Source organism: Stegodyphus dumicola, chromosome X2, assembly GCF_044657685.1.
Source record: "Stegodyphus dumicola isolate Sdum_Otavi_A_Nest chromosome X2, ASM4465768v1".
NCBI lineage: Eukaryota > Metazoa > Arthropoda > Arachnida > Araneae > Eresidae > Stegodyphus > Stegodyphus dumicola.
Window position 1 is genome coordinate 51361901 of NC_140781.1, and position 16563 is coordinate 51378463.

The window sequence follows — 16563 nt, forward strand, 5'->3', positions numbered from 1 at the left end:
CAGCAGGAATAGCATTTCTATATAAATCACTAATGTACTCTGTGATACTGTCTCGTACCATCTTATTGTGTAGTAACCAGTAACGCTAAATGCTTAGCTTCATAAGTCAAAAGGTAGATGTTTTAAAATCTGGAGATCAAGATGGTCCTTTATATTTGAAAGCGACAATTTATTACTCAATCTTAGACAAACGTTAAGAGTAAGTGAGCATCAATATTGAAGGATTCTCCATTCTGGCAGAATGTCATAAAATCCAAAGCTTGCTCTTTTTCTCAGGATACGGTGCCGTGCCATATGATACTATTGCTGCCGTTAGACCTTGCCGGTCTTGTGATGCCATCTACATTTGTTAAGAACTCTTTTGCTGGGGGCAATTAAAGCAAATGTATTCACGTTATAAGGCTACCAGCATTATGATGAAGATTATTTGCTCCTTATTATAATACTTTCATCGAATAAAAAGGTCGTGTACTTAATACTAAATTGTCAAAAACTATTTTGTGTGCATATAAATTATCAGTTATGCATCCACAAAACAACGGAAAATAGGGAATGGCAAAATATAACAGATAGAATATCTAAAGAATATTTCTTTCAGCTATATATATGTATAGATAAGTAGATCAAAATGTCATTATCTACATATATTTCATAAAACCATATTTCAAAAATTTTTCGAATCCTTCAGCTTCTTTTCAACGCAATTATTTTTGGAAAGTTTTAAATTTTTGGACGAGGACAATTACACCGCTTCAGCGGAATCCTCATTTTAAGCTTCGAGTCACAACCTCAACGTATTTTACACATTTTCAACGCATGCTGGTGAGCAAGTACGTGTTTTTATTTGTGTTCGCTTTCTAATTCATTAGACGGTAAAATTTCTTTGAGGCTTAATTTATTTTGTTGTCAAATTCATAATGCCAGTACCACATTATTTACCTATTGCTTAACGATAGCATAATATCTGAAACTGTGCTGTATGAAGCTCAATCGGCTCGTACTGTATATTTATGGAAGGCACAACGACGAAGAATCGTGTGTCATGAGTTTAATTTTATGATGACACCATTCATTGGCTACATTTCTTTTAGGAAACGGATTATTGTCAACGATGAGAATCGGGTAATTGTCTCAGCTCGACTTTATATTACTTTTGTTGTTGAGAAGAGGAAGGGTGAGAGTTTCCTTTTCATTGCGGGATTCTTATCTCAGTTGATAACTGAGGCCCAACGAGGGAGCGCAGATCTAGAAAGGACGGAGGGTCGGAAGTAACGAGATTTGGAATGCAGTCCAACAGAAAAAAAAAAAACAGAAGAAAGTTCAAAACAATTAGATATTCGCGACGGGTGAATGGGAAGCGAGCTTGCTTGGGGCACGGAGAATGGAAAGAAAAATAAAACGCACAGGAAACGAGAAAGATTTTCCTTTCATAATCTGGTGGGTGACGAAAGAGTTGTTTTTCTGGAAAGCGATTTTTTTATTTCCGAGACTATAAAACAAAACGTTAGCAAACGAAATGAAACGTTATCAACCTTTCTAAAAGTGAAATATAGTAATTTTCGAATATAAAATGAAGCAAGAACGCAATTTTTTAATGTGTCAAAAATGTTACAATTTATCAGAAAGCATAAATGTTTCATAACATTTTATATTATATGAACGATATACAGATATAATATACAGATTTAATTTATTTTTAGCCCAAAGGGCAATTTACCCAGAAGGGCTATTAATTTCGTTTTGGCATTTTTCGATAATTCACTATAAACTGTGAATCACTTTTAAATGGTTGCCACCAAATATTAGAGCCCTGTATTATATTTAAAGCAATTAAATAATGAAGAATCTGCATAAATGTATGTATGTTTCTCGCATTGTGATAAAACAACGATACCTAGAGCCATCAAATTTTGAATAACGTAATCCTCCACCCGAATATGGGCATTTGAAAACCCAAATTTGGAATTTGAAATTTTGTTTTATTATCTATTTCATATTTTGTAAAGCATTTATGAGTTTTTGATTAAGAAATTCAACGATTTCAAAGCGAGCAATGGCAACACTGTACGGGGGAAAAATTATCTCCAGCACGCGAGATTGTATTGGAAATTCTAAAGATATGCTCTTTTAAATATTTTGTGATATTGCTGTTGAATTGAATTTTATGGTTCAAATGCGAAGAACATGATATTTAATAAATAAAGGTAACACACAAATCGTTAAAAAAATGCCCTTTTGGGCGTAATATAAAATCTGAAAGCTTTCAATTTATCTTAATATTTTTTGTATTATTAAGTTTTACAGAATTTTATATCGTTATCCCACACGTAAATAAATCTTAACTATATAATAAACACTTAATATGCCATATTTTATAGTTATATCAAAGTTCATGAACAGAGCTCTGATGCATTACTTATCATTATATTCATAAAATAATCACTTTAAAAGGTCACTTTAAATGGTAATTGTCATTTCAAATGGTAATAAACTAAAAGCAAGCTAGTGAGTAAGCTAAAAGCAAGGACAGCATTTCAGCATATAAAGACCATTCAAAACTAATAACAGAAAAATGATGGACATGTTTTTATATGCTGAAACTACATTCAAAAATGTAAAGAAAATTTATAACTATTATTAATATTCAAGGTCACATTTCCTACATAGTCTTTTCCAAGCGAGATTCAATCTTTTGGGTTAACATGCCCTTATCCATCAGCTAATAGATTGTCTATATATTTCGCGGCAAATAAACACACCCTCTTCAGGTCATTTCTCTCCAACGGACATCCAGGACGTTAATTTAAAAGGAGGTAGGTAATTGGCCCCTAAAATTGTATTTCTTTAGTTAGCGATAACATGAACTTATTTCCGTGAAAAACGTTATTTATTTTCATATTTATAAAGTTAAATATCATTTCAATATTTTCATACTTCTAAAGAGACTGAAGTATAAATCTTAAGTTTTCATTTCCTTTATTATGAACTAAATAGGTTCTTTATCTCTTTTTCCTCTTTTATTAGCATTTAATTTCCTACTCACGCTAAACTACCGTGAAACCATTTTATTTTTAAATTCTTAAAATGCATTGTTAATTATTTTGTGAAATTAAGCATGAAGAACGATATTTTTACAGCTCGCACTCTGACGTTTTAAAAATATCAAGAAGATAGAGGAATATGATGTTATAATGATAAATAAATGTTACTAAAGAACTTCAATGTTTCACATTCGATGCATTTTGTATGTTTTACATTCAAAGGGATTATTTTGGTATTAGAACCATTTAAAAATCATATAAATCATAAAAATATCCTTTTGAAACATGAAATCTTTTTTAAATCCATAAGTATTTATTTGTTAATTCAGGTATTAAAAAAGAATACGAACTTACCAGTTCCATAAACGAAGAAATGTTTGATAATAATTTGAAAAATAATAAAATAAAAATAGTTCTTGTACATTACCGTATGTATACTGCAAGGACCAAAGATTGACTTTCGCTCCTACACACATTTACCAACTTAATAATAATAAGAGGAATAATATGTTACTTAAATTTGATCGTGACTATTATTGCCAAGTTTATAACTGAATGTCGATCTTAGATTCGTTTAATCACATATCATGCTGTTTTCGACAGTTATGGGTGCATTAGAAATTTAACACGTATGTTCAGATTGTTGAATTTTACTCGGTAATATGCCACTCATATAATAAAATATAATTTATTGCTAAGTAAAAACGTGATAATTCCATGGTGTTACAGTAAAGCAGAAATCTAAATTTCATGTTTCATTAAATTAGAAATAAGGTGCCTCGGTTACAGTTAAATAACGATTCTTTATTAAACCAGCACATAATTTAATAACGATAAAAATACCTTTTTTAATCATGCTTACATTTAGGATAAGACTCATATAAGTCTTCAACACTATGACACCATTATGAATCTGTTAAAGGTTTTTCTTCTGGCGTCTTTCACTTTAAAAGATTTTTCATATCTTCCTTTGCAAAGTTTGTAGAAAGCCTCGTTAAAATTGCTGAACTTTGAATTAAGGAGCTATTTTGATTCAATGTTACTGATTATACATGAAATCAATTTTATATATATATACAGAGAGAGGAAAAAAGGAATGATTATTAAGGAAAACAATCAGCTTACTTGGCTAACTTTTTTGGCTAGCTTATTTGGCTAAATCTGTGAATTTTAATTGGATGAATTTTTTGTCCAGTTTAGTTTACATCACTAGAGTTACCTCTATTATAATTTAGAATATATATGTATTGATATATAAACTAATGCATTTTGCTTTTAATTTGTACATTTTCAGCACATGTTAATTTCGAAATTTAACATCTATCAACTAAAAATTAACTTGCCAGGCTCGTTGACTAAGTTGACCAGGGATGGCACGACGTTTCTAGGAACACAACAACTCCACAGTAGTCCACCATTGCACAAATCTACAGGACGCTGACCTTGAAAAATACACCCCAAACCAATGTTACAAGAATACCTAGTACCTTCGAAATGGCAGCTGGATGGCAAGGCTGAAAAAAATTAAATTAATTAAAGAAGCGAACAAGAAACTAATTTGCAATATTAACTTAATATAAAAAAGACGAAAATAATTATGGGTGTAAAATGAAAATTTTCTGACAACTAAATAAAATTCAGTTGTTGGATGACTCTTTAAAATGTGATTAAAGCTTTAAAATAATAAAAATCTTATTCTTTTAAGTTGGTAATAACTTAAAAACGTTTTCCCTCTTTTTTATTAATTAGGTTTTTTGAAGAAAGTTGTTGAAGTGATCGTCGTAAGGGGCCTCAAAACACTGGTTTGCCCAGCGACCTACAATGCTGTTAAAATGGGACTGACTACAAGACACATAAAGAGATTTCCAGTTTATTAAGAACCTCTCACCTCCTAGTCATTACAATCAAGCAGAATGTCACAAGCTAAAAGCAGTTTTTAAATAAATTCTTATAAATAAAGTAGAATATTGTTTTTACTTACCACAAAGCATATTGATGAAGTTCAGTTATTCTTCGTATCTTGCTGATGCCCAAAATAATAAAAAATAGAAATAGCTCGGTTACTTACCTTAAAAACACGCCTTAAAAATCGTAACTTTCTGAATTTGCAATAATGAGTTTAGTTGCCTTCAGTTATCACGCGGGTGAACGTAATAATTGCTTTCACTTACCATTTGAATAGCTGAATACACAAAGAGCCACGTTAAACTTTTGAGCGTTATGCCAGCTAAAAAAAGGTATGCTGATGCGGGAAATGCACGTTTGACTAATGGCAAAACAAACGGTTGTAATAGTTTGATAAAAATTAAATGTAACTTAATGCTTCTTATAACAGGATGAGTGTATTTTATTCATGACTTGATTTATAGCCTCTAATAAATAATATCCGTGGGATATAAGCATCTACAAGATGTTGTAAAAACAAATTGGGAGATTAAATACCTTATAAAACTTTGGTTGTAGTATTATGCTTCTAGTTCAAGAAAGGAATCAGAAAAAGTTGATTTAGACCAAAATAATCTTGATAACGCGACATCTTTTAGCACAAAATCACTGAAATTAAAATATATAAACGGGCGCTCCATGAAGAAAGACTCAAGTAATAAGTCATTCGTTATCGCGTGAAACATTTTTAAATAAAGGGAATCCAGTCTGTGATATGAATAACCTCTTCACTGAAAAAAACATGTTAAAACCGTATGTGAACTACTTTCACCCACAAAAAAGGACGCCGATTCAGGGGTCCTGTGACATTAAATTTTTACGGGCATAAACATTCTGGTGTCATAGAAGAATTAATACTTATTGATTAATAAAACTGCCTGACTGTAAAACTGTAATTTAGAAAGCTGTTTTTCGGTCACAGCTCAGAAACAAAAATATTTATTAATAATTTTCAAAGTTCCCCTCGGTACACCCCGCCTGAAGTTATCTCATCGTGTTGTTCTATAGGGATTTAATACATATCTGCACAAAAATAAACGCAAGGTATAAACCTACTCATGATGATTCACTAACTTTCAATTATTATCCCTAATGATTTTAAATCTTACGCTGCAAATATGTTAATCTAGAAGCTGAGAAGTTAAAAAGTGCTGATTTATATTTATAAAATTTCTGACACAATTACTTCCACATTCTATAATTTGTGATGCAGATCAATTAGATCATTTTGAGTATAACAGATTAGGGTGTGACTGCTACTATGAGTGAAGACTAAAATGATATTAACATATTTTAGGAGTGCAGAACTGCCTGAAGCTCTGTAATACAAATAATCTCTGACACAGACATACAGGGATTATTTACAGTCATAAAGTGATTATTCTGAGAGTTTTTAACCAGGTAAGTGACAAATATTTACTTTGAATTTGTGCATTGATTATAACTGGTTGAAAATATAAAATGAATTCTTTCTAAAAATGTTTATTAAAAATTTTGTAAAACATTTTTATAATTAAAAAAAAATTGTTTGTGAATTGAAACAATTTATGAATTTCATCGATAGTGATGATGCTTCCTCGATTTGTCGGGCTTCTTTTTTAAAGTAATGCTTTTAACCTGAAGGTAGAATAAGATAACACTGAGTTGAATAAAATTTCTTGTTTTCAGCAAAGACACATCTTAGACACCCAGACAGAACAAGGTATAAGCCAAACTTTCATAGTGAATATAAATCATAAAAGAAGATGTTTTACAATACATCTCACTTAATTTTTGAAAGAATAATGAAATTTCATAAAACATGAAAAGCGAATGTAATATTTTCTGTTCCTAAAGACAACTGATAAAGAAATACCTTAGAATGTTTTGAATGAAGCCAAATTCATAGTGTATGCTATACTCAAATGCACAATCCGCACAGTACAAAAGGTGAAAGTAAACAAATTTAATCGTTATTTAAATTTCTAAAGTTTAAAATCCCACGAGTCCCTGAAAAGTTACTGTTTATTTTGTCATTAGAAAATTATTTTAATGTTTTATATAACGTGCGTTTCCCATGCCATACCTTGTTGAAAATGAGAAATCATCTTTTAAATTTTAAATTAAATTCAGCTAAATTTCATAATGAGTGAAATTCGAAATTTATTATGTAAATTACTACTATTACTATTGAAAAAAATTGTCAATATTATCTCCGATATAACTGTTACGTTTAATACAATCACAAAATGTAACTTAACTATTCCTATAATTGGACGACGGTATTTGACTTATGACTTGATTTAAAGCATCTAACATAAAATTCATAAATATCTATTTGTAATTTTTTAATTCCGTGAAAATAAACAAGATATTTGCGGAAAAACTGTGAAAGATTAAATATCTTACTAACAATTAGTTGCAGTCCTGTGCTTGCAGTTCAAGAAATGAATTACATAAGGTAGACTTTGGACCCGAATAATATTGGTAACCTAACACATTTTAGCAAAATAATCTCTGAAATTAAAATTTTTAAATGGACCATTTATGAAAAAAGACCCAAGTAATAACTCATTCGTTATCGCGCTAAAGACTTTTAAAGAGAAGGGGGAACAGTCTGTCGTATGGCAAAACTTTCGCTGAAAAACAATTGCCAAAACCATACATAAACTACTTCACCTGAAGAAAAGGACGTCAGTTCAGAACCCCTATGGCATTAAACTCCTATAAACAGAATTTATCCACTATAAGGATGCTAATGTCACAAAAGAAGTATAACTCGTTGATTAGTAACAGAGATTGCCTGTAAAAGCGGAATTGAGTTATATTTCAATGATTACTCTGGAAGCAAAAACCAAAAAAATTTTTAGTAATAATTTAAAACCCGTCTGAAATTAACTCCGTCTGAAATTATCTCATTGTGTAGCGCTACAGGGTTTTGCTATACACTTGCACAAAAATAAACGCAAGACGTAAACTTACGCGAAATGTTTCACTAACTCTCCATTATTAACCTTAATGGTTCGAAATCTTACACTGCATAAATCTTATTTTAGAAATGCAAGGTTAAAAATTCATGAATTTTGTATGTTATCCTTCTGGTAGAATTAATCCTACAATCAGTAACTTTTTATTCAGACTCATTAGGTCTTTTTGAGTATATGACATTTGTATAATACTGCTGCTATGATTTTAGAGTAAAATAATTTAACATATTTCAGAATATCGAACAGCCTTATTGACGAGACTTACAGATTATTCTGTGTTTTTCTAACAAAGTAAGTGATCTTCATGTTGAATTTGTACATAGATTAAAATTATGCCGAAAATGTAAAATGTACTTAAAGTATTTTCTTTTTCATTTAATTTAGAAACTTGATATTCAGAAATGTAATTCGAAAGAAATAGTAAATATTAGCTTCAATCCTCTTTTCCCCGAAAAAACAAAATTCTATATTTAACAGCCATATTATTATTTTTCATAAAAACTGAAATTCCCCTAAAAACATTTTCCACCAATTAATTTCATGCAGTAAGAAATTTAATGAAATATTGCGTAACAGTGTATGGATAATGGTGCTGATCACTATTTTCACGACTTTACAATTTTGAATTAAATTTCAGACTGATGATACTGACGAATGTTTGATTAAAAAAAGGACAAGATGATAAGTTTCAGTAGGTTAGGATGGGAGTCCAGACATTGACCAAGAGTATAAAAGCGTGTTACATCGGTACTTCAAACGTAACTTACACAACGACTGATTGAAATGGACGCCCTGGTTCGGAGTTGTTTGCTGTATGATTTTAAATTGGGCCTGTCAACAGTAGAATCAAACTTATAATGCGTGGAATACAAAACTTATTGAAAAAAATTGCAAATAATTACTAATTGTCCCAAAATTGAGCATTTTAAATTTAGATGAGAAATTTTTTCTTCTAGTTTGTTTTATTAATCATTTGATCATGAAGAAATTCCTGAGTTTCTCATACCTCGTAGTTGATAATGTTTTCGATGTTGATTTAGTAAAAAAAAAAAAAAAAAAAAAAAAAAAAAACTCTTTGAAAGATTACTGTTTATAATTTATACCAGGGAAAATAATTCTCATGTTTCTTAGCACTGAAGAACCATTCATATCTATTTTTATGAAATCTTAACTTTACAATTTTATACTTGGTTTTAGAAACGGAATTCCAAAAAAATAAGCTGAATTTAACGCTGAATTTATTTCAAAATTAAAGGCTGATGCCTTCTTCATTTATAATAGAAATATAAACTTAAGCGACGCATAAAATGTATTGGATAATAATGATTCGTAAGCCATAGCATTCTACTAATATGCGTTGGTTAGACTTATGGGGAAAAAAGAAATTACATCTGATATAAACTGTTATATCTGGCATAATCTAAAGATGTAAACTAATAATTTTTGTATCTAGAGAAGTGGATTTTATTTATGACTTGATTTAAAGCATATAACATACAAATCATAAATACCTGTTTGTAGTTCTGTAGAAATATACGTATCTACCAGGTATTTGGGGGAAAAACTAAACGATTAAATATCTCACGAACAACTGGTATAGCCCTATGCTTCTAGTTTAAGAAATGAATAAAATAAGGTAGACTTTAGACGCAAATAATTTCTATTAAATGACACCTTTTAGCAAAATAATTTCTGAAACTTAAATTTTTAAACGGGCAACTTATGAAAAAGATCTAAGTAATAAGTAATTTGTTATCGCGTTAAAGATTTTTAAATATAGCGAGGGCCAGCATGTGGTATGCAAAAGTTTGCTTAAAAAAAAAAAAAAAAAAAAAAAAACTGTTAAAACCATATGCGAACTACTTTCATCCCAGGAAGAGAACATCAAGTCAGGCACCCGATGATATTAAATTTCTATAAATAAAATGTACCAATAGTGCATCTGCTATAAAGAAGCTGGTGTCACAGAAGAACTATAACTCATTGACTAATAAAACTGATTGCCTGCGAAAGCAAAATTTAGAGAGTTATATTTCAATTAATGCTCTGAAAACCCTTTCCCACCCCCTAAAAAGTATTTAGAAAAAATTTTAGAAATTTCCCTCGGAAAAATCCGTCTGGAGTTATCTCATCGTGTAGAGCTATCGGATTTCTTAAACAACTATAGTAAAATAAACGCAAAGCCTAAACCTAGTCGAGATATTTCAATAAGTCTCCGTTATTAGCTTCACGAATTTTAAATTTTGCAGTGCAAATACGTTAATTTAGAAACTGCAAGGATAAAAAGTCCTGAATTTTGCATGTAATCTTTTCGGTAAAATTAATTTTGCGTTCAGTAACTTCTGATGCAGATCAGTTAGGTCTCTTTGAGTATACGAAATTTGTGTAACAATGCTGCTTTTATTAAGACTAGAATAATTTTAACGTATTTCAGGAGTGCAGAATATTCTGTAGCTCAGGGACAGCTGTTATACAACGATTATTCTGAGCCTTTCTAATAAGGAGAGTTATAAATCTTTGGATTGAATTAGTACATTGATTATAATTGGCCGAAAATAAAAATGTACTTAACAGAAATAAATTATTCCCGTTTTTCATTTGATTCACAAATTTAATACACAGAAATGTAATTCGCAGAAAATGGCGAATATTAGCATAAATTCCCACTCTCCCTTAAAAAAAAAGTAACAGTATATGGGTAATGGTGCTGATCACTACTTTCACGACATTACAGTTTTTAATTAAATTTCAGACCGATGATGCTAACAGATGTTAGATTAAAAAAGAACATTACGTTGATTAATTATGTAAATGGTTGCTGCATTTTAAAATTAAATCCCACTAAAATACTTGACATGTACATTTAAAGACCAAAAAATTTAAAGGAAGGAATAATCGGAGACTGGCGTAGTACTCTGAATAAAACTTTATCAATTTCGAAGATAAAATACGCAAGAGAAAGGAGGCAATTTTCCCCCCTTATTGTTGATAAAAAGATTGACCTATTTCAAATATCCCCCAAACCAGCTGATTCTGAATTGTAAATCTAAGCGAATCTAAGGTTGCTTTTTTTTTTGCTTTGAAACAGCAAATTAAACTGAAGTCTGGATTGCAGTATTTGAAATATATTGCTTGATGCTTTTCTGAACTTCAAAACTGCAAAAGAAGTGTTTTGCAGCCTTTGTAGTGAACAGTTAATTAGAAAACTTTGCAGCTGTTTTTAATACTGTATATGCATTAAACCATGAGTCAATTTTAGATTTATTGTAGGAGTACAATTTCTAATTGAAATTTCAATTTCCATTTAAAACATTATGTGTTTATATAACTACTAATATCAAGTAAGAATACGCAAACGTATTCAGTTATTGCTGACAGAAATAAAAATATTTTGTTTAGCCTTTCTATTTATGAATTGCATCAGAAATGATGACATTTCCTCACTTTGTTGAGATTATGTTTTAAAAGTACTGCTCTTAAAAATGAAGATTGAATAAAATAACACTGAATTAATCTTTAAAGAAATTATTGTTTAGTTCTAGTTTCGTCAGCAGATGGCGCCAGTAGTTTATCTCCTGGCCAGGCTTTCTTATCATATCTTATTTAATCATTATATCTTATCTCGTTCATTTGCGCTTTTGCAGCTGAGAATGATGGTTCGGTAAAACCATCGAAACTAGTCCTGTGAAAATTTGAAAATATAACGCTGATTGTTGTTGTTTGACTTCTAAATTAAAAATAACTCTGAGTTGAATAAAACTTCTTGTTTTGAAATATAGCCCCCATTAGACACTTCGTGGCAGGAGGTATAAAAAAAAATTTCAAAGCGCATAATAAATCATATATATATATATATATATATAGCATATAAATCATAGCGCAATATGTGTAAAGCATATAAAAGTGAATATAAATCATCTTATTTAGTTTTTGGAAGAGAAATATAATGTTCTAAAAACATGGGAAACTTAATGTAATATTTACCGTTTCTAAAAGCTAATGAATTAATGAACAAGTGCCATAGAATGTTTTCAATGACAAACCTGGCGTTATTCGTTATATTCATCTGTATAATTCCTTACGGTACAATATGTGAAAATGAGTAAATTTAATGTTTCATTAAAATTTCATCGTTTGAAACTACACGAATCATTTAAAAATCATTGTTTATTATGTCATTTGAAAGTTTTGCTAATAATTTATGTAACGCGCGTTCAAAGAATACAAGATACAAGATATCAGTGCATCAAAATACAAGATATCAGTGCATGCGTTGCCATGCAAAGAAAGAAAATTTAACATTTAATCTTCCATTAAATGAGTTATATTTATAATGCATGAAATGCGAAACTTATTATCTATAATGATCACTAGAAAAATTGTAAATAATTACAATTGTCACAAAATTGAGTATTTTAAATTTAGCTGAAAATTTTTGTTTTTTTCTGTTTGTCACGTTAATCATTTGATGAGGAGAAAATTCATAATGTTTCTTATCTCGTAGCTGAAAATGTTTTCTGCATTGATCTGACAAAAAAGAATGAGTTTTTTAAATAGTTTTGTTTATAATTTACTAGCTGTACCCGCCCGGCGTTGCCCGTGCATTTAGAAAATGCAGATAAGTGAATAGCGCAGGAATAGTAGTGTAGGACATGTAGACTGTCTCTCTCTCTTCCCCCCCCACAAGCTACAAAAAAGAAATGAATTGTAATTAATCGATTTAATGTATCGTCAAAACAGCAAACTAACGCTAGAATAAAGAAATCAATTGTTACAATCGAACGTTATTTGAAAACAAATAATAATATCAGTGAGTCAAAAAAACCGTGATTAATTAATTATAAATAATAAGCTACAAAAAAGAAATGAATTGTAATTAATCGATTTAATGTATCGTCAAAACAGCAAACTAACGCTAGAATAAAGAAATCAATTGTTACAATCGAACGTTATTTGAAAACAAATAATAATATCAGTGAGTCAAAAAAACCGTGATTAATTAATTATAAATAATTTTTTTAAAATTTTTCTAATTCAAAAATCGAAAATCGGGCTTCGAGGTCTGGTGGCCAGCCCCTTTGTGCTTCCGTATAAAAAATTCCAGGTCCCTGCGTGCGATAGATTTGGCTGGAGAGCTCGGTCAGACAGACAGACAGACAGACACATTACACTTGCTTTTATTATTATAGATGTATGGTCAAAACAGCAAACTAACGCTAGAATAAAGAAATCAATTGTTACAATCGAACGTTATTTGAAAACAAATAATAATATCAGTGAGTCAAAAAAACCGTGATTAATTAATTATAAATAATTTTTTTTAAATTTTTCTAATTCAAAAATCGAAAATCAGGCTTCGAGGTCTGGTGGCCAGCCCCTTTGTGCTTCCGTATAAAAAATTCCAGGTCCCTGCGTGCGATAGATTTGGCTGGAGAGCTCGGTCAGACAGACAGACAGACAGACAGACACATTACACTTGCTTTTATTATTATAGATATCAGCAAAGTAATTCTCACATTTCTCAAAATTGCAGGTGCATTCATATCTATTTTATAAAATCTTAACCACACAGTTTTATACCTTGTTTTTTGGATATTAAATTATTCAGAAATAAGCTATATTTAACACTGAACTTATTTAAAATCATCTTGTAGTTAGATTAACGTTTTGTAGTATTTAACTGATATATTACCTAACGAGGAATTATGTTTCAGGCTCGTCACTAGATGGCACCATAAAACCATAGGTTTTTCTCATGTAATCTTTATAATTGTAACATTATAAATTTCTAAAATTCGAAAACATAATAAATTTCAATGGGTGAAGAAATTGTTAACTGCATGTTTTTATCACTGATTATTTATAAAATTGCTCATGTGTTTTTACATACTGGCTTTATCTCAGTCTATATCTCTTATCATATATTTAAAGACTAATGTTATTACTAGATGGCAGCACTAACATTTAATCCATAAAAGTTCAAAAATATTTTAAATCTTAGTAACTAGATGGAGCCACCTATTGCTTAGGAAATTGTTAACTTTTACTGACCTGTTCCTTCCTGCTCCACCATGTGACAAAAAGTCATTCATAAACTTCCCTATGTTTTTTCCTCTTTTTTTTTTTTTTTTTTTCAAATGATGCATTCCAAATAATAAATGAAACTGAAGTATGATATACTACTATAAAATTATGCTGCAAGTAGATTAATGCAAAAGCGCTTCACTATGTTTAATTAAATAATTATTATATTTTTACTGATATATTAATTGCTATTATTAATAAATGTAAATAAGAAGAATATTGTTATTGATTTCCAGGCAATTTGCAGAATATATACATTTTAACTTTTTAGACTCTTTGGTTGCGGGATTTCAAAACAGGCGGGTACCTGTTTTTACCGCTAGCTTTTTGCTACAGTTCTTGTCTAGTACTCTGAGGTGGAGCAATTTCCCTCCGTAGTCCGTGCGTTACCATTTTGGGTAGAATTCCTTACTAGTTGAGAAGACTACTGTTTTCACGTAAGTCTATATACAACCTTCGTTTAAATTTAAACAGAATTTTGGAGACAAATTAAACTTTATGTTTTTTAAACGTTATAATTTTAGTTACTCATCTGTTATCAGGACCGTATTAAGAAATGTGTACATATGTGCATACATATGCATGGTGTGTATACATACACAAGTTTCTGAACCCGGTCTTGATAACAGAAGAGTACAAAATTTTATTTTTGAGAAATGTGGTAATTTTTGACTGTGAGAAGAAAATTCTGAGAGACTTTAAAAATGTGCAGTTTTCGTTTCCTTTTTTTTTTTTTTTTTTTTTAACTTTCTACTTACGTATCATTTTGGTGTTAAATTTTAAGCATTTTTATAAGAATAGAAATTTCAGATAAGGGAAGAAGCGCAAAAAGATTTAACATGAACAACTAGAATTACATAGAGACTAATTGTATTGGAACCTCTGGGAACGATAATTTAGTACACAGCCAAAATTACAGGAACATAATTGAATATAACAAGAAATCTTAAAAGGACTATCTTTATAGTTTTTGCAATGTGAAGAAATTGGTAGGGGTATTGCAACATCTACTGTAATATTACTTTATTCTATGATGTTTAAACGGCGTAAATTTGTAAAAAAACTGAAAAGTATTTTGTTGTTTGACTTCTGAATAAGTATTTGGAAGTTAATTGTTAGCAAACCGCAGTGGATAATAAAGATTATTTCCAACAGATGGCGCCACTGCCGAAGAACTCGTGCGTTGCCGACCATAGGTGTCTGCGTCAGGAGAGGGAAGACTGTTCACCAACTTCTTTCCACTGGCTTGCTTACCAAAGCTATGGTTCGACAAGCGTTGTGCATTTTTTTAGATCTTGTAATTTTCTAGAAAGTGGCTTTCATAACGTACCATCACTTCATAAGCTGTTTCTTATATATATGGTGCTCGTTGCTATCATATACAGTAAAGTTCGTGTCTGATATAAAACTAGAAGTATAGGCTAGACCAGTGGTTCTCAAATTAGGGGGAATTTCATAGTTCCAGGGGGGGGGGAAATGCGGTCAACCTTTTGTTTACCTCTCAAGGTATTTAGTTTTATTTTATAAATGCCAAAAACTACTTTTATACAAGTTCTGGTATTTATTAGTATTTTTTATACATTTTCTTGTTTAATTTATACAATACATTAAAAAGTAATCTAAATTTAAATAAATGCATTTATAACAATTTTTTGAGTTTTGGAGCAGGGGCGGGAATGATTGTATGGCAGTGGTGAAAGGAGTGAAGAGAGCAAAAAAAGATGAGAACCAATGGTCTAGATAGAGCAATGCCGATGAATTTTAAAACTGAATTTTTGTAACAGTCACTTTAGAAACAGAAAATGAAATGAGCGTCATGAAACTATTTCCGTCGAATATAAACTATTAAACTGTTCCAAATCAATAAGACGATTTAAGAAACTGTAGAAGTTTAGGTTATAATTTATCTTTTAAGTAAATCTATATTTCAGTTAATAACCATTTCTCATCCACATTATTCATTTGGCAAGTTTTTGCGTTAAACATGTTGATAACGAAATCAGTTTGCGTAAGAAGCGTAAAAAGTAGTCTTCAAATTAAAAAAATTCTTTGGAATCAAAGACTTGTCAAACAAAATCGTAAGGGGATGATAAATAAAATTTAGAAGACTATTTTGAATATTTTGATACTTATAATGGCTTATCTGGCTGACACATTGTATTAAGATATCATTTTAATTTTGTTGTTATAGACTTTCGAAATAATCATTAATATCAGTTATAGATTGGTATCACAAAAGCTATTTTTCTCGTGTAGCTAAAATTCATAAATTTAGGCTCAAAGTTCTTTGGCATAATTTTAAAACAGATCTTTATCAATAATTTTGGTTTTTAAGAATAAAAGTGTGCACAAAGAAGATAAATTCCTTATTACAACATTACTTTGATTCTTGATACTTTTTTTACATATGAATTTTTTCATGAGTTAAAAAAAAACTTCAATGGTAGTGCTGAATGACTTAATTTGAAAGAAATTTTCAGAAACAAATCTTAATATTTCTTTTAAAATATTTTAAATTTCATCTCTTA

General features: G+C 30.1%; 1 protein-coding gene across 3 annotated transcripts in view; it reads right to left on the reverse strand.

The window, feature by feature from the left end:
* Nucleotides 1–16563, reverse strand: part of LOC118193259 (trypsin-1-like) — a 120200-nt gene that overhangs the window by 41091 nt on the left and 62546 nt on the right. For all 3 annotated transcript variants that reach the window (XM_035364311.2, XM_035364312.2, XM_035364310.2), the window contains exon 3: nt 4385–4555. In XM_035364311.2, coding sequence (XP_035220202.1) covers nt 4385–4555 — 171 coding nt within the window. The remainder of the gene's footprint in view (nt 1–4384; nt 4556–16563) is intronic.